Source organism: Idiotropiscis lumnitzeri, chromosome 5, assembly GCF_059441095.1.
Source record: "Idiotropiscis lumnitzeri isolate Australia: NSW breed Sydney's pygmy pipehorse chromosome 5, RoL_Ilum_1.0, whole genome shotgun sequence".
In the NCBI taxonomy this organism is placed as follows: Eukaryota; Metazoa; Chordata; class Actinopteri; order Syngnathiformes; family Syngnathidae; genus Idiotropiscis; species Idiotropiscis lumnitzeri.
The window spans coordinates 18,193,824-18,218,526 of NC_142395.1; the positions used below are offsets into that span (position 1 = coordinate 18,193,824).

General features: G+C 39.6%; 1 protein-coding gene across 1 annotated transcript in view; it reads right to left on the bottom strand.

The window, feature by feature from the left end:
• The window catches only part of LOC148337121 (protein kinase C-binding protein NELL1-like), a 140,141-nt gene extending 120,236 nt beyond the window's left edge, over positions 1–19,905 (bottom strand). The window contains exons 1-3 of the mRNA XM_088296939.1: positions 19,661–19,905; positions 19,158–19,286; positions 753–903 (exon numbers count right to left, since the gene is read on the bottom strand). Of these exons, the coding sequence (XP_088153065.1) occupies positions 753–903; positions 19,158–19,286; positions 19,661–19,715 (335 nt within the window). The 5' untranslated portion in view covers positions 19,716–19,905. The remainder of the gene's footprint in view (positions 1–752; positions 904–19,157; positions 19,287–19,660) is intronic.
• Between the last annotated feature and the right edge of the window lie 4,798 nt (positions 19,906–24,703).

Genomic DNA, 24,703 nt, shown 5'->3' on the forward strand with positions numbered 1-24,703 from the left:
AAGGCGGATGCAAAAAATCGGCTCCGGCCTATCACTACTCTCCAGTGGCTATGTCACATATATTAGAAGGAGCAGCAGAATGTCCATTGAAAGCTTGGCAGCAACCAGCTAGATCGCACCTCATACCTTCAACCATTTTGTTTGTGATCGAACATGGCAGTTTTGATTGGCTATTACATGTCTCGACGGCATAGACCAGCAATTTGTATTTTGAAGCGCAGTAAGTCGAGAGGTCAGTGGTCATCCACTCATAATGAGCGGCAGAAACCCGTAAACACCCCAAAAATGTATTTGGGTTGGTCCGAGTCGCTCGGTGTGTGGCAGGACTTACAGGAGATTAGCATTGTGAGGCTGATCTGAGCGCATGTACTTGTACAAGTTCAGGTGCAAGGCCATTTCCTCGACTGCATGCCCGTTTATGCAACATCCTGTGATAAGCATTATCAGCATGCTTAGAATTTTGACTCTTACAGACACAATACACAAACGCTTATCTCTCTGCCTGAGCGTCCCCAAGCGAGTCCTGCAGTATCCCGTCCACTCAATTTCCTCCTATCAACTACTGATATAAAATGACACCAGAATAAAGTGATCTTTAACAACAGTCTTAAGTACACCTCTACCGCAGCCACCTGCAAACAACTAGAGCATGAGAATTCATCTTATTACAAAGAAACAAGTCTAATCCTTTGCAGTAAAGTTGTGCCAGAAAGGAGCTGGAGACAAAATGAAGAGGATTACAGATGGATTACCTGTGTTCTGACTCATGGATGGAGAATATGACACCCGATGTTGAGGACTTCTGTTGGATGGAGGCCAAAAAGGTAAATTCACTTTTTCTTCTGAATAGCTGCATGACTTTCTCTGTGATGTGTGCCGGGGCTTGAACGGCTCTTCCGACATCTGAAGAAGGAAAATGTAGACAAATCGTGACCTTGTACATGAAACAAAGGAATACGATTGTAATAGTGTGGATAGACAAGAACAACTTGGTGAGGTCTGTTTGAAAAATACATGTACAGTATTTATTTATTTAAATAGTTACAGTAAAAAAAGGGAAACAATGTCGTCTATCCTCCTGCCCCCCCCCAAATAAATAAAGAAAGAAAGAAAGAAGGAAAGGAAAAGAAAAACTATCGCTCCTCGCTCAAATTTCTTTGGACCTTGTAACTCAGTAACAACCCCAAAGTTCATCTATTTCAGGTAGCACTTTATTTTAACCTATTCAGTGCCCCCTTGTACTTGATGTCTTTATTAAAAACAAAAGTGTCATGGGTGAGCATGAGGCAGCTTGTGTAACAGCAGAATATGTTATCTGCGGAATATGTTGCGTGCACACTAATACTGACTGAAAGAAACACCTCTCTTTTTAATTTAAACATCTGTCTTTTATGTACACCCAAAATCAAAGTGTCTCTCTCTAAAGTCTTAAAGTGGAGTTAGCCATTAAATTATAAAAGGAACTTCTGGTAATAAGACCTTGACCAACCTCTAATAATCTTGATCATGAGATCCAAGCAAAAGCTAAGCAGCACACCCACACAGTCTCGACTGTAGAGAGATGCGAGTCTCATGGCCGAAACGAAAACAAATTCAGCCTCAGAAGAAAACAGTGACGGCGGATAGATTCACCTAACAGACAATATAAGAGTTGCAAGTTTCAAATTATCACCCACAGCTTGGCTAAGTCTCACTGATGGCTTCTTAAACTGTTCCGAAAGGCTTTGCACAATGCCGTTGAGGTAGTTAGCTTCTGTCTGAGCAAAAAGGAAGAGCCCATTGAAAAGTGTCAGAGCCAAATAAAACCATTACTGATTATTTGCTGTGGGCACAAAGTAAGCTGGGGGAACTTTGGCGAGGTTCATTTTTTCCATAGAACATCTGACAAGTAAATGTCTCACGGCTAATACTGCATCCTGCAGACTTCTTTGTTTCCGTTTACAGAGGTTGAACCTAAACTGCACACAATACTGACGGGTTGTAGGATCTTGCAAAACAATCTTTTTTTCGGGTGTATTATGTATTATGATGAAAAAAAAAATGGAGTCAGTGGTGGAAGGTAATTTTTAGGATGACCAGTTTAATCAGAAACAATTTTCCTGTTAAAGTTGTAACGGTGACACGTCGTAAATGTTTCAAAAGAACCACTATAAGCATTTACTTAGTCAACGTTGATTAATGAATGTAAAAGTAGAAACATTACAATCCTCCAATATTAGGTTCTCAGTAACAAAATAGATTTCAAATTATAGTTCTAAATATTCCGACAGACCCAAAATAAAGAGCTAATTTGTGCATTCAAATGTATCCGAAAGTCGATAACGACTGGCTTCTCTCCTGTGAAGCAATCCACTCTACATTTTAGAGCATGCTCAGAACTATACTTTATGATAATTTGTAAGTTTGGGGCTGCCTCAGGCTTGCCTTGAAATATCCGCTGGAAAACCGAAGCTGGTCTAGTTTGCCCAGTAACTCTTCCACATGATGGAATGAGCTTTTCTCTCACTCCCTTGTGGTACAATAATTACCCCAAAGGACCCCTTGCGGCCTTTTTTGGGGAGAGTGGGGGGATAGCTTTGCCGTTAAGGGTTGCTCATGGTCAAAAACCAAATTAAAAAGTCATACAGTGATACTTTGACTTTTGAGTGCTGCAACTGAAGACTTTTGCACGGTGCAGTGCAGCCGAGACCTGAGAAGAGCCATTTATGTTTGTGGAGACTTCTTGCATCATCGCTTCTCCCCACAAAAAAATAAATAAATTAATATGCATGAGTCGCACCAAGGCAAGCAGAAGGCCAGGACTGACTCTTAAGCAGCTTGACTTGAAACTCTTGACTTTAGCAACTCGGTCATACTCCATTAACGACACACAAACACAAAAATCATCATGGCAGAAAACATCTTTTCAGAAATCAGAAATCCCTTTATTGTCATTGTACTCAAGTGTGCAACGAGATTAGAGAGCTCCCCTCTCCAGTGCAATACAACAATAAAAGAGACACATTATGCACTCAATGAACACACACTCTGAACAGTTCAATAGCCCAAGCGCCGCTTACCGGAAGCTATCACAGTTAGCTCATGCTAACTCATGAGTCCAACGAAACTCAATGCAGCTCTGCTTACCATTTGTGTTTGAGAAAGTGGTGCAGTTACTTGAAAGTGGCAGATCTTTGCCCAGCCACTTTACTGAGTCATAGGTGGAGAAACTGTCATATCATATAAATTAAATATTATATATTAAATATTCTGCGCATGTACTTTTGTCTCGGTCTTTTGTCCAAGGTTTTATGACTAGACTCTACGACTGAAGCTCTTTTTTGTATTCACATGAATGGCACACCGCCCCGCCCTGAGTTTACTATTCAAAAATTAAGTCCTTTGAAACCAATCTTCCCAATCTCATCTTGACATTTATTAACCTCAACCGGCATTTCCTAATTAAACGGTGCACTGTGAGAACTGCAAACTGAAAAAGCTCTCTGCATGTGGGCACCAACAACTTATTACACAGCTGCTTGGGGGAACCAATGGTGTTAAATGTTTGATAGGGTGACCAAAGTGCAGAAAAGAAGACAGACAACGCAGAAGTGCTGGAAATTGAAGTGTGAATACACACAATGTGTTGTGGTGTGGTGATACATTGGAAAACTTCTGCTTTTCAGGTCTATTTTTAGATGACAGATTTGTTGATGAGCATGGGCCAGTGAACTAGATTTTTGCAGATCATTCAGAGCATTCGCTCTGGCATCTCTGCTGTGCCAGAGGTGAACAGCCTCCACGCCAAACCATTTCTGTCATTTGGTCTTTCTTCTCTTATTTGAGGAATGTACACACATATAGCTGGCCAGTGTGTCAGCTATGCATCTAGTCCACAGCAGATAGTCCCTGAGGAGCTAGCCTGTTTTCAGATGCTCATGGGGCCACTGCAAGAAAGAGTTAAAAGTTTGGGCTGAAGAACAGGGCTGACACTGGAACTAAAGATATACAATACTGAGCGTGATATAAAAGGAGGGTAGCATATGGCACCAGCATTGCAAAACTTTGTGAATGAAGCTGCATTGTAAATGTGGATTTAAAATCCTGTAAGGTAGAAAGGCGCAATGACCGTTTAGAAAAAAAAAAAAAAAAGCCAACCACAGTTGGCATGCAGTGGTGACTACAGCAGTGCAGATGTTTGCTGCAGAGCCAAACAACAACTGAATAATGGAGTTTACGTCCGTGCAATATCCAGCAGAATGGCAAGAACTGTTGAACAAGGCTTTTAGACTGGCAAAGAAAGTTAACATTGTTCATGCAAAAACAAAAGAGACAGAGAGCAGCGCGTGAAGGAGTGCATATAAAGAAGTCTAGAACCACTGTCAAGCTCTCAGCATGCCTCCCCAAAGTTGCCTTGGCTCACATTTGAAGAATCTCTTGGGCTAATGAAAAATTCATCCATCTGAATTGATAAAACATTGATGATTCAGGTGAAGATCCTTCCCTTTCCAAGTAAATAACCTGTAAGTAAACATGAAAAAAAAAACAAAGTACTATCTGCCGTGTAATTGGTGTCATGTTGCGTGTCACAGATATAATTAGGTAAGATCTCGAGAGGGTGGCATCAGACGATCTTGTCAACTCTTTATCAACTTCAGACTCAGCACTGTTTGATCACTGCAAATAAGGAGGATGCTCAGAGAAATTAGGGACAGGCGTCTGCAAGAGAGTTTCGCTCGCGAAAAAGAACAACCATGCAGATCCTTGATGAAAAACCAAGCCGAGGGAATAGAAGATACTGCTTGAAGAAACCGACTTCATTTTCTTCTCTTCGGAGGTTAAAATCTTTGTATACTGATGTTCAGAGGTACATAAAAGTTAAGTTGTTTTATTTCCTCCCACTCTCTTACTACCTTTGAACATAAACTGTCACTTAATACTGCTTTTTTCTTTATCTTTTTACGTTTATATTGTGTGTATATAAAAAAAAAAAAATCAATCAAAATGAAATTAAATTTTTTTATTTATTGACCTAATCGGACTTTGTAGAAATAAATAAATAAGTAAAAAAATAAATTAATAAATAAATAAATAAATTGTGAGAAATGTTGTAGCTCAGATAGAATTACATTTTATCTTTTTTTTAATACCCCACAAATCCCTACGAAGACCAGATATGACCACACACCACCTTAACAGATTCATGGAGAAAAAAAAATGTGCAAATGTCCGTATTTTAATTCACCCAATGTCGAGGAGAGTATCATAATATATTTTAATACTATAAATGCATTCAAAGTACTGGAAGAGATCCTCTCCTAAAATAAAAAGGCTTTGAAGTAAATGTTAGTTGTCCTTGTGAAAAGGGCCCTCGCATGAAAATTCCCCATTCAAAGAAGGCACAAACTGCTTGATGGCAAACCAACGTTAAGTGCAAGACTGTTTTGTGCACAAAAATCAACCCACTCAAAGCTTTAATATTATACCATCCTGCATGTCATTCAAAGTCCCCAACTCAATAGGCTGGCTCACTCGCCTGCATAACACGGTGCAGTCTCTGCATCGCATGGGTTATCTCTCACAGCAGCCACTTGTCCAATTAAGCCACCATCCGCGTTTGTAACACTATTATGCAATAAACCTATCCATGTTTTAGAGGTCACAAATCTAGTTACTCCTCATCTGCTTCAAACGAACTGTGAACGGTTCTTTGTGTAATTTTCAGATCGTGTTGTAGTGGTGAGCGAGCCCAATAGAGTTTTGAGGCAATCAATTCGGTGAAAAAAAATCTGCTTCCTATGTGCGCATTGCTTGAAAACACCTTGATATCATTCCCCTCCTCAAACCCACTCTGACTGGTCAGAACCAACCAGCGGGTTCACTAACCATCCTCAGAGTTGCTTTACATAGCGATTTATCTCAATTAGCCCCGCTCTGCAGACATTAAAAATGCAATGGCGGGATAAGGCTGGGAAACCAGCTCTCATCCCCTGAGAACTTTAAACTACCACGTTGGAATAAAGCAAGCAATCTCCAAATGAGCTAATCATCATGCAATCATGTTGATGGGCAGGCTCTTCAATCATGTACTCATAATAGCCACATTGTTGATCGCTCCGAGAGCTAAGCATCATTTTCCAGTCCAGAATGTTAGAAAGAGGATTGAGCTGAATGGTGGTGAAAACAGGTGCTGCAGCATGCAGAGCAGCAGCGGGAGATGCGATAAGGACAGGCCATACAGGGAGAAGACACGCAGCGAGATAATACAAGCAAAGGTCACTCAGAGGTGCTTCTTTTGCAGAGATCATCTTATAAGTTGTAGTCCCGTCAAAGACGATACATGACATGCCCCACACATGTGAACATGTCATATTTATATGTTATCATCAAATGTTGGTGTTTGGCATCAACCGTCAAAGCCCCAGTGTCAAAATAAGACGGCGATCACAAAACCTGCCCTTGGATTTGTTTTGTTTTTTCCCGCTTCTATATGAAAGGCAATGTGCAACATGTAAAAATTAAATAATTAATTAAAAAATATATATATATTTTTTTTACTGAGTTCAATATTTTAATTCAGTTAACTCAGTTTGATTTACTTCAAAAAAGATTTGCATACTTTGCAAATATTCCACCATATGAGCTGTAAATCTTTAGCGCATCATCTCAGAACAAAACACCCTGCTGAGCCTTGCAAACTAACACTGCAAGAGTGTTGGTGCTTGTGGGCAGTTCGGAGAAATGTTTAGAAGAAAAATGACTCGAAAGATGTCTCAGTTTAGATTGTATTCAAGAATCAAAGAAAGCTATTAGAGCAGTCTTTCAATTAAATATACTTCATATGTGGTGATTTTGTATTTATTCCAAGATATTATTCAAGTAAGTATATGTTACAAGCTTCCCCAAAAAATTGTAGTTGAAAAATGTGATTAATCGTAATTAATCATGGAATTTCTTGGGGGGTGATTAATTGGTTGAAAAAAATGACAGCACCAATTTTAACACAAATTGAGAAATTTAGTTTTTGCGAATAATTTAAATGGTAATGCACAAAATTGTCACTATGCTCCAGGGGCGTGTAAAGCACAGTTGATACTTCGGAGTAGAGTTGGTCTTTTGATGCCAGCTAATTTTTGGGAGGTCGATGAGGGGTGTTGTTTCGCGGGTGTAAACTTTTTTTTTTTTTTTTTTAACATTGGCAGATTTTCCTTTCATTTCACTGTCGGGGGCGGACGTGGAACCGGTGGCATTTTTACTATTGCCGCAACCACCCAACTTGGCGGCACAAGCTTTGGAACCTTTCTTGAGGTATATGCCCTCTCTATCCCAGCAGGATGCCAGCGTATTTCACTGAGCAGCTAGCACACTCAAAACCCAGCTAGGGAGAGATGGGACAAGTTATTTTTGAGGCAAAGGGAAGGAGTGGGGCTGCTGTATTTCTGTTGCTAAAATATTGCAGTTCAACCAAGTACGCCATGGTTCTACATTTTTCTAGCTCGATGTTGTGTCGATGCGTGGCCAGAATTAAACAAATCTCAGCAAGCATAATGACTTTGTAGAAATTAAAAATTAAAAACAGCAACGGACAAAATTTACTTGCTTGCGTGTAAGATCCCACAAAAGACAGCAGTCGCACAGATGGAAGTGATTAAAGCATTTTCGTCGACAAAAATCAAATGAAAACGAAAATGCGTTCAAAGAAACAAAAACTATCTGAAGCCACGTCTTACGTATGTAAATCTAACTTAAGCTAACTAAAATTATAGCGGAAAAATCATTTGTTTTTGTCTTTGATTAATATAAGAGATGAGCTTTCCGCGTTCATTTTTAACTGGATTTATTTTGGTATCGCTCGTTGCTGCACATCCGCAGCTGATCTCCTGAGGTGCAGTTTCAGAGTTACATTAACTACTCTCAATCATTTTGCATTGTCAAGTGAACAGTTTAACTTTTAAATGAACCACAGACGAGAATGTTGCAGGTGCCGGCTCAATCAGCTCTTTGCAGCCACAGTAAAAAAAAAAAAAAAAATCAAGTGAGGTGGGGGAAATTTGCGGATAATTGTCTCCAGAGAAGTGTTAAACAAGCATTCAATTGCGCTTTGTAACTCCGACTTCAAATGCTTCAGTTTTGAAATATGTCTAATTCCCTGTGGGATAAACAACTGTCAATGGCATGGAGTCTGCTTCTTAAATCTAGAGAAAGAAAAAAATAAAAAGAAAAAAAGAAAAAGAAAACGGGAATATGACTGTAGTCTGCCGTCTTCGCCGTAAGTCTTTGTTCCAAATAGTCCTCCGATCTTATGATCCATTCACTGGCAGCATTGCCTCTGCCTGCTTATTTCTTTAATGATCAGAGTATACAGCAGATGTTTGGTCTCATCAACTATTCCGAAAATGTTGTTGCTCAGGCATTGGAGTGAAAAGACTAATGAGAGGATAAGGATGCAGGCTTTACTATTCATATCTTTTTGTGCAAAAACCTTCAGCTACAAAAGCGGGGGAAAAAAATCCTTCATCACTTACGGTAAAGCTACTCTTACTTTTCAGCCCTGTGTCTTTCCCCAGAGACATGACAAGCATGCAGTAACAGCACATCTACGCCTTTTTCGACGTCGCCACTTTTCAAGCTGACTAAGTAAATGACCACTTGCCTTGACACGTAGTCATTGTTCACTTATTAGAATTCAGATTTTTGGTCTGATGCAAATTGAGAAACGGACAATCATTTTTGCCAGTCTTACACGATACAGTTTTTCACCACCAAGATATTTGCACCATATGCACCTTTACAGTATAGCGCACTAGAAATACTTTATCATTCCCTATCTCTCTTTTTCATGGTCAAGGATCTATGAGCGCCAAAAGAAGGTTCCCTGACAGCTCTTCAGTACTTCAAGTGGGGGGGAAACTTCCTCAGCCTTGAAATGCAAAATTGCTTCAATAAGGTGTTACTACACACGCAGAGACATACACACACGATACGCTTCCTATTTGCCTGAGTGTGTTGCAGGTTTAATACTGGGTGCAAAAGTTGTACACCACACCATCTGGCTTGAAGCTGCCACTGGTGCAAGGTAGTTTTAATTATATAGCACATTTCAGACACAAGGCAACACCTACCAGCATTTACAAACACAGCAGTAAACAACATTCAAAGCAAAGAAAATAGAAGTAGCTTAAAAAAATTACTCAAATGTATGTCAACAACATTTAAAAAGTAAAAAAATTTAAAAAGCATTATAAGTAGAGTAAAGAAATAAAATGGTTTACTCAAATATCTAAAAAAAAAAAAATCAAATTGTTTGAAGGAAAAAAACCCAAAGCTTTTAACCTGGATTTAAAAACATTTACGCTTGCGTCTGACTTCACTACTGTTAGCTTATTCCATTAGTGTGAAGCGTAACAGCTAAATGCAGCTTCACCATGTTTACTTGGAACTCTGAGCTGAGTCTACAGACCTCAGAGCCCAACTGGGTTTGTAGTCAATCAGCATTTCTTGGTTGTATTCAGGACCCAAAACATTCAATGATATATACACCAGTAGTAGAATCTGAAAAACTATTCTACAGCTGATTGAGAGCTAGTCTAAAGCCGTTATGACTGGAATGATATGTTCTGATCTATTTGCTGTAGTCAGAACCCGAGCTGGATCACTCTGAATGAGCTGCAGCTGTTTTATGCTCTTTTGCGGGAGTTTCAATAATCAAGTCTACTGAAGATAAAAGCATGGACAAGTTTCTCCTGGTCTGCTTGGAGCACGCAACCCTTCAGTCTGGATATGTTTTTCAGCTGGTAAAAGGCTGTTTTAGTGATTAATTTGATTGATGAAAGTCAGGTCTGTAAATCAGCACGCCGAGATTTCAGACTTTTTGGTTTCAAAAGACAGTTTCTCCAGTAGTGATGGGCAAATGAAGCTTCAATTTTGCTTCATGAACCAGTTGTAGTATTTTTGGACTCCTCTAGGTGGCACTCTCTGTTCCACGCACAATGAATTGCCATTTTTTTTAAACTTTTATTTAAACCAAGAGTGCCATCTAGAGGACTCAAAAATACAGCAGCAGGTTCAAGAAGCAAATTTGAAGCTTCATTTTCCCATCACTACTCCCCTGGTGTTTTCGAACAGCAATCATCTTTTCTTTATTGCCGAAAACAATTACCTTTGTTTTGTTTTGATTTAGTTGAGGAAAATCTTTGGTTCATCCAGTTGTGAAAAAACCCCCATCCAATGGGTTGGGAGATGAGCACTCTCCCACTGAGCCAATTGACTGCTATCGATCAAATTCAATGTATATAACTGTAGTCCAAACATATGGATGACACGGAATTTAGCTTCGGGCTCTCACCACACATTGCCTTTAATTTGACAGCAAGGACGTAATGGAGACACGTCTGTGCCTTTAAGAGATATCCCCTTCATTGGAGAATGAATAATTCAGATTGCATCGAGGTCCCCGTGAGGTGGGACCAGTGTCTCGCCTCCTCCTCCGGCAGTAGGACAGCCAGGAAGCTCATACATAAAAGATGAAAGGTTTGATAACCTTCATTGGTTTTGGTGGCACTGTAAAGACTTTATTGTCGGAGCATTGCTTGGCTACATGCAGCCTGTGAATTGCCCACAGCCTCCCTGTGCGAGGCATTGTCATGCCATGCCATGTGCATCCCGACTCCCACTTTGCAGACAAAAAAAGTATAAATAGTCTCTCACGGGGCTGGTCAAAACTTCAAATCAAATTCTTTGTAAATCTTGCATGAAAACTCATAAATTGAAAACTAAATGTTAAGTTGTCACTTTGAACTCTTATATTTGGGTTGTGACCAAAAAGGTGTCATCTCGTATTAATAGTCTCCTATTATCACCGAACACACACATGGTCTATTTTTACTGAAGTACCTGCAACGCTTCCTAAACTGAGCTCTTAAAATTGCCATTTTCCATTCTGTTATAGAAAGCTTAGTTGCCTCTTCTTGTTAGGGTGCGTGCACATCTGTTGAAAGGAGAAAACATTCCTCCAATCGTCTGACACGAATATGATAACGTTTTGCTGAGTTTTTTATTTTATTTTATTCCGGTTACCTGTACAGAGCTGATAGGCTCCTATGAAAGGACACTTTCAGGATGGGATTTGACTCAGCCTGTCCAAATAACCTCTTGTTTCGTGTTTTCCCCAAGCCACCCTCCCCATCTTCCCACCTGGGTTTGTCATTAGCATCTTGTTCGCCCTTTCGAGTTGAGATGTCACCGACAACCATTTGATCCCACAGCTAGAATGAAGAGAGGGAATGGAGGCAAGATAAAACTAAATAAAAGATATCGGGTGGAAACCACGGCTATTTTTACTCGCATACCTTTCAGAAACTATAATCATGTTTGGTTTTTTTCTTTTTTTTTCAAAGTAAGGTTTGGGTGCAAGTATTGGTTGTTTGAAAAGTATGTTTCGCAACCAATTAGCTACGAAGTCAGTTGGCTTTTTCGAAACAATTTTGTCACACTTCATCATTTCTAGCATTGCACATAAAACTCCTTTTAAAAACAATGTCCGTTACAGAGCCGGTGTTTATGGGCGTATCAAAATGCAACCATAATGACATTTTTACTCGCAAATGCTGAAAAACTGATCACAGTTGCAGTCTCGAGTCTTTATTTACAATATTTATATCATTATTCAAATTTAAATGCTTGAGCTACAGTTTGTGATAATACAGCAAAGACACAATCTGTTTGATGATCTGTCCTATTGGCTGCGGTCACGCAATGCTTTGTTTTCAACTTTAAATTGAGTGTCTCTATTTTATTTATTTTTTGAGCACACTTGATATCTTAGTTCACAACATAAACATATTTTCCCCATTTCCCTCTGAGCACTAATGTATGATCACACCACTGCAGTTTGTGAAGTGACCCAGAAGCGATGTTGCCGTGACAATCCGAGGACTACTGTGACGTTTAGTCAATTTACTTTTGACTGGAAGCCAAAGTAGCTGCGCAGCCAACCAGGTTGCAATGCAGGTTTTTACTTTGCTGATAAAGATAATTGCCCCTGAAGCTACAAAGAATTACAAGTTATGCAAGTAATTAAAAAACACCAGCACCGCTTCAAAAAAATAAAAAAAGAGGGAGAGAGAATAGCGTGAAAGTACAGCTTCAGTTGTTTGGTAAATTCCAAACAGCGCTGGGTTCACCGGGGCTAATTGTACTTCTTTCCTGAGTTTATTTTCATTTTCTTTCATCGGTTGCATTTAATTTTTTTTCCATCATTCCGCTGTTAGCCAACCATTATGCATTATCTTTTAGTAAACAGACTGAAATGGATCAATTGCAAGAACCAAATGAACACAATCTGCCTAATCAGTCGTTTCTATTTTTCCACCTTTTTGCAGATCACAACTTTCACATAAAATCTAACATTTCTGCACGCTTGCGGTATTATTTGGCTCTCTCGTCCTCTTTTCTCACATCGAGTTGTCGAGAGGTGGCAGGGCAACTTCAGGAAAATATTTGCAGCCCTTTTTCTCCCTTTGTACTCATCGTAGCGCTTCACTAATATTTTTTGCACTAGGTTCTTCTTTGGATACCGCGGCAAGAATAGCTCAGTTCAAAACTTAACCACGGTGACCATCTATCAGCTGTTTCGGAATTCCGTCCATCTGGACCATTCGTAGTAGCTTGGCATTCATGATTGAATAAAACCATTTGAACATTTGTCATCTTGTATTTCTAAGCCGTTCTCCTTGTGATCAGGAGTGGCTGAAATTCCTGAATCAAGAGATTCATGATTGTTCATGTCTTCAGACACAGCAGCAGCTTCAAACACCTGCTAAATGCTCATTAACAAATGCTTTCTAAATTAAAAAAAAATGCATGGCTGAAACTTTCCTTAATGTACTTTTATCGGAACAAAATCAGTCACTGAGAAATTATTTAACTGTAAAAATATTTTCACTCCTTTTGCAAAGAATTGAACAATTTGGTTTCTCCATCAGCAAAATAATTTTTCCCCCCCGTGATGCATAAAATCTGTCTTGCTTAACAATGTGGAAAATTATGTTGGAGATGTTCTATTTTAATTAAGATTAGCTGGGACTAATTGGCAACCTTGTCAGTGATTTATTAGATAAACAATTCAAATGTTCGTGTACGTATGCATAATAATTTGAACGACAATGTACAATTAACACTACAAAAGTGTCACATCAGACCCGTACAGATATATTTATTAATTAACATTGTTGGCTAGAATTTTTTCTTCCCTAAGGGCACTGGAGAGAACTAGGGTGCCTGTTACCCCTTTCACACTGCGCTGGCATCAGTGCTGGTGGTGTTGCCAGTGTTAGGATTGGTTCAGCTTGTGCAAATCAATTCGGCCTCCCACTGGCAGAGAGCCGACAAACTGCTCCATCATTACATCACCATCTAGCATCCGTATCTTAATAGATGCACCTTTGTTGTCCGAGCAACATGTTAGTAGAGTTCATTGGCCTCTTACTGCAAAATGGTTGTTGAATATTGGCAGCAGGGACCCGCCGTCACCGCCCCCCCAGCCTGACTCACAGTTTAAATGCAGTGTTTTTCTAAAATGGTGTCAGCACCATCTGGATGAGTGTGTGATTTCCTCTGTGGTGCTATTTGACAATTGACACAGCATGCTGCAGAGACTTTCAACATATACCCGGTGTGAGGGTGAATAACCATGATAGCGATCCACATTTTGATTTCAAATCAATTATTTGCATTGTACGGTGGTCCTCCACATCCCGCCCTCCTCCCAACCGCAAAACTGCTCATTTCACCTGCAAGCAAGGCATTATTCTCATGTGCTTCAAACATTCAAACGGCAGAAATAAAGCATGTCCTTTGTTCATGGTACAAGCGAATATGCTCGCCACTAAGGATAATAGAAGTGCTAAAATATCTCATTCATGTTTTTGCGAACAAATATAGCGCTAATCTTAATTTATGGTCTTAATTAAATCTGTGACCATGGCTGTACTCAACATTCATTGAAGTAAAATGCCATAAATCCATTCCGGCATCCCACATGTTGCGCTTTCAATAAAGAAAAATCGCACCGTAATATATAAATGTATAAATAAATAAATAAATAGATTATATATATATATATATATATATATATATATATATATATATAGGTGTGTATGTGGAGGTGTGCGTGTGCGTGGGGGTGTGTAAAAAAGGTGAGTCAAAATTGATACAGAGTAAAATCCATGAAACGCACCTAATTTTTTTCCACCTTGATTAACACACACCCCTTTTTTTGGAAAGCCCTGTACTCTGGGAATTCCCGTGGCGATTCAGCAGACACGTCCACGTATAAATTACCCTCTAGGAATGCACTGCATTGCACCGCAGCCAATATACAGAATTTCTAAAGAGCAGAAAGATGAAAAATGGAGGAGCCATATGGGCTGCGACGCGCCACCACCACCTTGGCCCAATTTTTAGAGGGAGGGGGACGCAATTTAAAGGCTGCCCGTTACCCGTTAGCACCGAGCTTGGTTGCTACAGTTCGCAAAAGGATGTGAATGGGCACACCTTTGAGTGCCAAGACCGATTGTATGCCTGTCTTGTCTCTCGATCATGAGACGTGAGGCATTTTTTTTCAACAACCCGAGAACGTAGCTTGTGTAACATCATCTGTTATACAAGCATATCCGGCTCATTAGCCATAAAATTGCATCACTAATGACAATGTGAATCAGTATTAAACTTAATAAAATAGAGGCATACAACGCATGCAACACAACTACACTATACAACAAAAAATTGCAATAATAAATCTAATCATAAGAAGTATTCATGGGCATAGGGGTCTAGTTTTAATTTTCAATGAGTCCACAAATTGCTTCATGTTCTAATTAAATTATTCTTCATTCGAAAAGAAATGTACTTGCAACACAAAGCAAAATTTGACTCGAAAACGTATAAGTTGGGACACGTCTTAGTCAAGATATCGCCGTATTTTTGACACAAACTATTTTTCACTGTCGTTTGTTTCTTTCGGGTTATCGGTACAATACTGGATTCATTGAGAACATTGTGAACCCTAAATCCCCACATCACATGAACGGCGAGTAAAAACTGCAGGCAAAGGTTTGGACACAATCTCTCATCCGCAGTACTAGCAAGTTTTTCCAAACTTTTGAGTGATGTTAGCACATTTTCAATCATAACATTTATCTGTGGCATTTATCCTAAGAAAAGACTAGTTCTGTTGCTTCAATATTGAATTCCTCCATGTTGCCTATTTGTCAGCTTGAGGTTTATAATCTCAAGTGTTTCAGTGTGGCCTTGCGATCTAGCAATAACAGATATGCGAAAGAACTATCAGTTTTCAAGTTCAAAATAAATAGGCACATTTTGTACCCAAGGACAGTTAATGTCATCCTGATAAGCTTAGACACAAACCAGGTGAGCAGCAACCTGATGTGTTACCAGTCAGTGAACAAATTTAGGGCGAGGGGTGGGGGCATGCAGGGACAGATTGCGTTTCCAAACAATGTAGGCAATCATGTTAATGAAAAGTACAAACTATAACACATATGCAAATATCGAGTTGTGTTTTGTTCCCGATTATCAGGCCTCGGCAGGAGAGCATTAGCATTTTTTTTCCCCCGTTTTGTTCATCAATAGGTCGCATCACACGTCGAGATAAAGACCTCTTAGTGGAGGCTTCGCTCAGCCGCCTAGCCTAAACTGGCTTTCATTAAGCGCAGTAGTGCAATAATCTTGGCCACGAGAGATGAAGTGATGGAGAGATGAGATAAAGACATGCAGGGATGATTACTTCTGCCTCTCTCACTCGCTCTGCGGAGACAGAAATTTGGGGTGGCCAGGTTAACAAAACACCTCAGAAGGGGCGTGCGTGCGTCCATCATTGTTTCTCATACCATCCACAATTAGGGTTTGATGAAATAAAATTGTCCAGAACAATGCCCATCACACTCAAATTCAAGCAGGAACAAATCTAAGTAAAAAACAGACATTCTGCTGAGCTTAATTTACTATAAAATGACATTGTCCTTGCAGGGGCTTTGATTTTGTGTAACTCGTAGTGTACTTTAATTTCACACGTTGATTCACTAGCTAACAGACAATCAGTGATCAATTGTCACAGATCGCCGACGTCATTTCGCAGACTGCAAACAATGGCTTTCATTCAAATGGAATCGAAACCGCACAAGGTCATAAAAGCCTCTCAATATTTCACAAATCTAAATAGTGCTTTTTACATCGGTTTGTTCCTTCTTGTTCCTCATGAATGTGTGTCGAAAATGATGCATTTTATTTCATGAAACAATGACCGTGGACGGTCTGATAAACAATTACTTCATGTGGGTTCCTCAATATGGGGTGAAAGTAAAGATTTGGATTGATGGCGACTGAAAGAATTGATTATTCTTTATTTTAAATGGATTATTGTAGAGTTTGCATTCAGATCAATTGTGCATTTATTCTTTAAATATGCTGTTAATGTGAAAAAAAACTTGGGGGGCAGAGTATCACAAGTCTAAGAAAATTGCATCCATTCATAAATGGCAGAAGTGCTGACCAGGGATGGAGGCCCTGGCCACCCATCAAGCTCCGCCTCTGCCTTCCTTCACTCTCCTCTCTGCCCATTTCCTCTCCCCTCCCCTCCCCCTCACCCCTCCTCTCTCTCTTTCAGTGCTTTGGACAGTAATTGAAACACTGTATTGCCTCTTCCAAGAGCCACTTCAACTGCTTGCAAAGTCTACATGTGTTTACTCTTTATTCAAACAGCCAAAATATGATATCGAGCTCAGAACACAAAAAGAATACATCTAGCATGCATAGATCATCACGAATAATCACTTACTCCGCCGCCGCCACTCTGCACAGCTCCTAACAGACAGTTAATAATGAACTATTTGTAGCCTTTTTAGAACATTGGACAGAACACTATTTTTAATAGTGTGAGCTAGCTACTGTCTGTGTTAACAGCACCATGAAAAGCTGCAGTTGATCTCTCCAACCCTGAAGATGAATTTATGCACACGAGTTGCACAATACCGCCACCTAGAAGACCCACCCAACCACTGAAGTCGTAGTTCTCTGTTGCAGAACGTATTCTGGAACCTCAAAACAAACTAAACCTGAAGTTGTTCTAATTTCTCTCATGGTTGATAATGGAAAGAGAACTAACCCATTCCAGGGTCAGTATGTCACCATTTGAAACATTTTTATAACGATCCAGGCAAATGGAAGTGGACAGAAAACATAGCTGAGTGATGTAACAAGGATAGGAATGACCAACTCGTGGGGAACAGGAACCATGCCCTGCCACAAATAGCAAAGTGCCGAAGGTAATTAACATCCAACATCCCCTAAAATATTTTATAACTATCTATAGAAGCCACAAGATGGCAGCAAAGCACTGCTTCTATTCGACAGTGCTGTGGCATGAGCACAAAAAAGCAAATAGGTGAGTTTTTCAGCAAATCACGATCGAATCCTGCAAAAAAATCTACAAATGCCAAAATTCATAAATATGTACAAAGTAACTAAAATAGACTACTCAATGTTTAGTTACCAGCGGCCTTTTTTTTCTCAACATAATGCTGCGATTAACATGAACGTATTGACAGGCTGCAGATAAACACTTCCTTGACCTTTATGGTTGCTTCTTTGGTTTGCAATGCATTCACACAATAAGATTTTAAATAAAAATAGCAGGTAGTGAAATTCTATCAAAATTATGCTTTCAGCAAAGCAAAAATTAGATTCAACTTTGGTGGTTTCACTGTGCTCTTTTGCCTTTTACTGCCGAGAATCTCATTGTACAGTGTATGAAATAAATGTGTGCCATTCATATCCTTCTAGAATACATTCTCAGTTTCCCACACCATCGATTTCACTCATTGGTGCTGCTCAACACCAGTAACGAGGAAACCATAAGGAGGGTGGCAGCAGTGTGCAAATGTGTACATGTCACAAGTTAAAAAAAAAAAAAAAAAGAGTGGGGGGGGGGGGGGTTGCTGTGAATCCTGCATTTCTCAAACTTGGACAGCTCAGTCTCATATTTGGCTAATTAGGTGTGCTGCATCTCGCATTTATTCAGTCCAGTATATTGGCGCACACGCACACACTCACACACACAAACACACACGCACACGCACACGCACACTAACCTAAATGCATCTCAACATCCAAGGCTGCAAAATTTTGACTCAACCAACCAGATTGTGCCACCATCCTTAAACTAAAAATCCCTCTTCATTCTTTTTTTTTCTTTTGTTAGATTTTTTTTTAATGAGGCTTTGAAGCAGCATTTTTAACAGTTAATCTCCCGTGAGAAATCACACAGGAAAAAATGTGTGTACTTGGAATTACAGCACACCAGACACTCTATAGTTTGATTTTTGTTTTTTTGGGGATGTGGACAATCTCACACATAAAAACTACTTCTTTCGCACTGCACCCCCCCCCCAACCCCCAATTATCCTAGTTTAATAGTTTCTCACAATCCACTTAAGGCTGAGGGCAACGCAGGAGTACAGAGGGAGCTCAGAAAGGTAGCTGCAGCTCTTTTCAACAGCATGCTTAAAGCAAAGCGTTCTTCTGACATGACACTTAAAATATCAGCTTTGACAGCAAACCGGGTCAACCTTTTGACTAAGCTTACTTTATCACATCCCAGATTCTATTTCACGTAGCCGATTTATTATGACCTTATTTAGCGCTGGATCTCATCGCAGGTAGAAAGGAGCTCTGAGTTTCTGTGACAGAATGGAGTCATAAAACAGTGCAATCTTTGAAGCAGTTTATATCCTGGTCTATTTTGTGTCATCAATGTCATGTATGCCTTTTTGCTCCATGAGCACAAACAATTTCCCGTAATGTTTTTTTTTTTTTTCCTTTTGGTTAGCATAGTCCCTTCATTTGGTATTTGGATGCTGTAACTTTGCTCATGCAATGTAAAAAAAAATGCAGGGCTGAATTTATTAAAATCACTTCATTTGATTAGTCTTCACAACAAGTGTAATGTTTTATCATTCCTGGCTGCCATCATTCTGATGCCACTTGCGGAAATGTGTGTAATTTTAGAGAGGATGCTCAAGGATGTGTGAAGGGGAAGGCACCTGTGAGTGCTCATAAGCAATGAAACATACAAGATTTTGCAACTTTTATGGTCGTCTTACCTCGAAAAACGAAGGCTTTGCTGCTATTGTGAAGCCCGGCCACTTGGGTAATTCCATAGGTAGCATTTGCCAAGTCAAGTTCATTGATTATATCAATTTGATAGTCTTGATCTGTGCCAAAAGCCAAAACTGACGAAGAGAGAAACAGAAAGCACAAATTCAGTCATGGCACGTTATTGCTGCATACGCTTCTAATCTCAAATCGCAGTTGCGTTAAAACTCCCGTTTAATGAATTTCACTCTTGAGATGAAAATGCACATTTGTCCGCAGCCCACACCTGCGTTCCCTTTGACACCATCTGAATTGGGCGCACGGTGCGCAGACGTACAGAGTTGTCCTTTTTTTTTCTAACCTAGTACAGGCTCCCAGTTTGCAAACGTAAGTGATTTAAACAAACATGTTTTCAACTGATCACTTTGGTGGAAATCGATGAGAGCAGAAAAACGACACGTTTTTTTTTTTTTTTTTGCGCCGCTTATAAATTAAGAGGAGATCGTCTTACCTGATTTGGAAAAAAGCAAAAGATATAACAAAGCCACGGAAATATCCATATCCATGTGTTGGAATTGCGCTGTACAGAGTCCCGAGCTGTGCGTCTCGCTATATCCACGAGCACCTTATTGGTCCGTGTGCGCTGCTCCCACTCAGACAGTACGTGCAAGAATTGAGGAACAGTCCACTACACACGAGCAAAGGGGATGCTGCAAAGCACGAAAGCATCGCTCGTGTGCGTTACAGCGCAGACTGGCAATCACTACTTGCACAATTAGTGTGACATTCCTATGTTTATCCCTTTTGTGAATTAGACTTAACCACGGGGGGGGGGAAACGTGGGGAAGAATGAAATAATGATTCAGTGAAACCCCCTTCGTCCAAAGTTCCAGTTTTGGAGCTTAAAGATGAAAGGATATTTAAGACCAACTAAAGTGAGTTGAGGAAAGCCAGATAATATCACAATAGAGTCAGTCTGACGCTAGAACACAGGTGTCAAACTCGAGGCCCGGGGGCCCGTGACCTCAGTTTATGTGGTCCGCGAAGGGCAAATCATGTGTGTCAACTTCCTATTTCAAGCACATTTTCTTCACTTTTAACAACATTGAGATATGAGATATTGCCAATTAATTGTTACCAAGTTTCCGCTTTTAAAATAAATAGAAAAATTGTTGAACAATTACTGGCTTCTGATTTAAAAAATATCTTTCCATCAATCTGTTGTGTGTATGTGATAACGTAAGGTGATCATACATGTGTATATATATATATATACACACACACACACACACACACACACACACCCCTATACAGCCACCATAACAATTGGTTCTCAATATCCTTCCCTCTGGGGCTCCTCCACATTGAGAGCCATTAATCACACGTTTCTCCTGCCACCCTCTAATTTGTGTACATTGTCAGGTTGTCTGGGTTACCTGTATCAACCTCAACTGGCAAGAGAAAGGCCAACACTGTCGGCTTTGTGATTATGGTGGTTACACAAAGTGATTGGCCCGCTCCACCTGTGAAAGTGTGTTTTACATCAGTGCTGGTAATTTCTGCCAAGGGATCCTGTCAACTGTCCGAGCCCTCCAAATTAAACTGTAAGTAATAAACAGTATGTGCAAGCCTATTCGCCGATCCAGAACTAAAAAAGGGGGGGGTGTGGATAAAATATTTGAAATGACTGTTTGTGGAGCGGGGAGGACGCAAGGAATAAATGGCAAACAGATTGTTAGATGTGATCCATGTCTAAGCTCTGAATGACCGTCTTTTTGCATTAACCATCACATTTATGCATCCAGTTTTGGGGGATTGAATTCACATATTTGCTTAAAAAAAAGTTAAACCCGTTTTAAAGTAGTTACAAAAAGTAATTCAATCACAACTGTTTTTAATCAGTAATTTTTAACAAGTTTGACATTTTGAACAATCCATATAATGCTGCCAATTTAAACATTACTTGTAAGAATGCAGAATCTAATTGGGTAAACACTAAGTCGACTGTTCAGCCTAAGTGACTTAAAAGGTAAGGCATTTTTTTTCTGTAATATTCCAAAATGAGTTGTAAAGACGTGTTGACAAGTGCAAATAAGCTAATGCTTATTTCGCAGAGCCTTGGGAAGGCATGTCATCGTTTCATTGTCACAACCTGTCTGCAGCCTGTCACAACTATTTAGCTCCCATCAGAGAAATGTAGAACATACCATTCTTTGTTACTCTGGAGAGGAATGCATATCCTTTGAAAGATTGGGAGGCAGAAATAATCTTTTTGGTTTTGTGCATTTATATTTAAAAGCCTAAATTCTTTTTCATGAAATATGTTGCACACATCTAAGTGAGTTTAGCACAACGACAAATTATTTGCTTGTAATGGCTGCACTGGTACCTGGATGGAGTGAACACACACTCGGGAATTGCTACACTACAGTGGTAAGACTTTTAACATGATTAACTTTACAGTGTACTCCCATATTAAAGATGATAAATGAAGACAGCAGCGCGCACTCAGGCCAAAAATTAGGATTTCTCAAAGCAGAGTATCATAACGATGTGGTTAATGCTTTCTTTTGCTGCCACTTCTAATTTATTGATTTTTTTTTAACTCACCCATACTACACCATTTTCATTATTTCAGTGATCATGAATAATACATTATCAGTTTATGTAAAAGTCACTTGTTCAATGCAACTTTTTGAATGGTAAAAAGACAGTCTTGTCAAAGTTAGTTACAGAACGTTGAAGGTGTAGGAAGATTTTTTTCCGATACTAAAGTGACATTTGCGCTGTCGTGAACCGAGATAGAAAACAGTTCTGGTCGATTTCAAAGCCAATGAAGCAACCGAGGGGCAGCAAGGTTGGCGGAGGTAGAAGGAATGCGGCAGGGTTTGTAATGTGGCTGTAAATTGAACGGGGTAAGATGTGCTGCTGCTGCTGCTGCCTTGTGGGCATGTGGTAGCAGATGCTTGAATTTGAACGCAGACATGGGATGTTAGTGAATGGATCAGAAAGGGAAAGTGGCATAAACACCTTTGCTTGAGTCAAGATAGCGACAGTGGCGTCTGTTAGAGCAGAGGTCCCCAACCACCCGGCAGGCCACACAGATGACAGAAAAAAAACTGGCGGTACTTCTGGTTCATTATAAAAAAATATAAGCGACAGGCTTCTCTCCGTTTCATCCATCTGTGATGAACTCTTGACTAGTGGTGCGACGGATCATCTTTGACCCGTAATCCGTACAGCTCAAGCACCACGGTACAGGGCAGGCACGATCCGCGAAATGGCTGTTGGAAAAAAAACTGTGCAATCATATTAAGGAAACATGATTAGTCCATAATCACTATAATAGCAGAAGAAGAATTTGACACCTCACATGGATCATGTAAGTTAGGGAGTATTTTGTTGGGAGTATTTTGGTAACTTGAATGGAAACGAGTGCTCAAATTAATGATAAAGGATTTTTTTCTGTCTCTTTTCCCGACAAGGTAATTTCACACAGACACGTCAAGGAAGCTACAAACGTTGTCAACAAACACGCCGTCTCCGCAATGGTTAACTTCAAAACAAAGCTTAGCAAATAATACATTGCCAATGTAATAGCCTTAGTAGACTTTTACTTTGAAGTTCGATCTCGTGGTAGCGTAACGGCTACCTTGACTTCCGTTTTCGACCTTACGGCTTGCTTTATCGAAGTTTTGATTGACATTAACTCGTTGCCAACAGAAGATGACGCCATGACGAAATCATATTCAGTCGCTAATTTCGGACGCTAACAAACGGTTAGTTAATTACTCCGTCATTGTATGACACAACACAAGTCTCCGGCGTTCGCGGCTACTACTGGCTAGCAGCTAGCTGTTAGCATTAGCAGCTAGTTGTTAGCATTAGCATCTTTGTGATTATGGTGGTTACGCAAAGATCAATTAGCATTTTTTTAATGTGCAGTTAGTGATATTTAATCGCCAGCAGTTAATCAGTGATGCCACACAGAAGATTCTTATGAAATGGACAACAATAGAATGAATTCCATTTTAAAAATGATTAGGCTGCATCATTTAACGCTGCTGACCTGCCACTCTGTCTGCAGTATGGCATAAAGTAAAAACAAACGTTGTGTATGTTGGGTCTAAACGATTCTTTATTCAGATCACCATTGGCCACAGCTGCATTGCCAGGTAATGAGACTGCTCTATCTAGAGGATTAGAAATCTGGGCCACCTCAAATTCGCCATATTACAACACTCAAGGGAAAGCATAACATTTCTGCTGTCAGCCACAATTGACGTCTGACTGAATGTCAGTAGAGGAGGGAATAGGATGTAGTTTATTTTCTCTTGCTTTTGAAGCACAATTGGAAGCGACGCAATGGAAAACATTTGTGATTGGGTTTTAAAAAAAAAAGGCAATTACAGGGTCAAAGAAATGTTTGTGGGGCTTGGTCATGATGAACATGAATTGTACCTGCAAGATGAGCTTTCAAAAAGTGCAACACTTTTCCGGAGCTTGGCCAATTTTCACTCATAATTTTCTTGAAAGTAGAAAATAAAAAACAGGCTTGCACAATTGACAAATGCAGTTACCCTTTGGACTGTATTGGGAAGCTTACTTTTTAAAACACAATCATAATAATAAGTGATCATTGATTATTTCATACATTTATTCTACTCCCAAGTGTCCCCTTTTTCTTTTGATCACCTGTAATGTTATGTATGAATCAATAAACATAATTTTCATAGAATGTTAAGAGTGGCATGGACAATGAAAGGTAGCTGGCGTGTCAAATGGCCTCGGCTAGTTTATTAACCTTTGAAACACTACCATGATGTACATTCATCTTCTGACATCACAGAATACGCCTTGATCAGAAATATCTCGGAATTTGATTGCAGAGAAGTGAGGTAGCGTGAAGTCATCCTCCAAAACAATTTTGTCAACCTTAGTATTAACTCTAGTGTTGCACAGTGTTTTTTTTCATGGTTATAAAAGTTTCAAATATCATTCCATGCAGATTAAAGGCCATTGTGTGCCAAAAAAACTTCACAAAGAGAATATTCGGATGAGAAATATCATCCCAATTCTATTCTATACATTTTTTTTTATTTTAACTTTATTATGGCTGGCTGTATAATCTCTATAAAACTTAATTAGCACCAGGATCACCCAAACCTTTCACCAGCCATGATGAGAGTGACACCGCAATAGACTATTCTTAAGTACAATAAATGCTTGATTTTGAAGGTATCAAAATGAGTCGACAACTAAACGATTATCAAATGAATCAACAGCTAAGTTAATAATCGAGGAATTGCTTCGAACCCTTGTTTCACTTAGAGTTGCCCATCAATCCCTCTCATGTGGTATTGTATTGTTAATAAACGGTAATCAAGAAATAAACGGTTTTGTAATCCGATTATTCAATCATATCATAATGGATATAATCAATTCCAAAAATATTCAAAAGTGACCACCCTATTTTTCGTGTATTCTAACTTTCAAAACAAGCAATCCATGGCACCTCTTTTAAAGTCAACTTTTAATGGCATTTTCAGGTGGT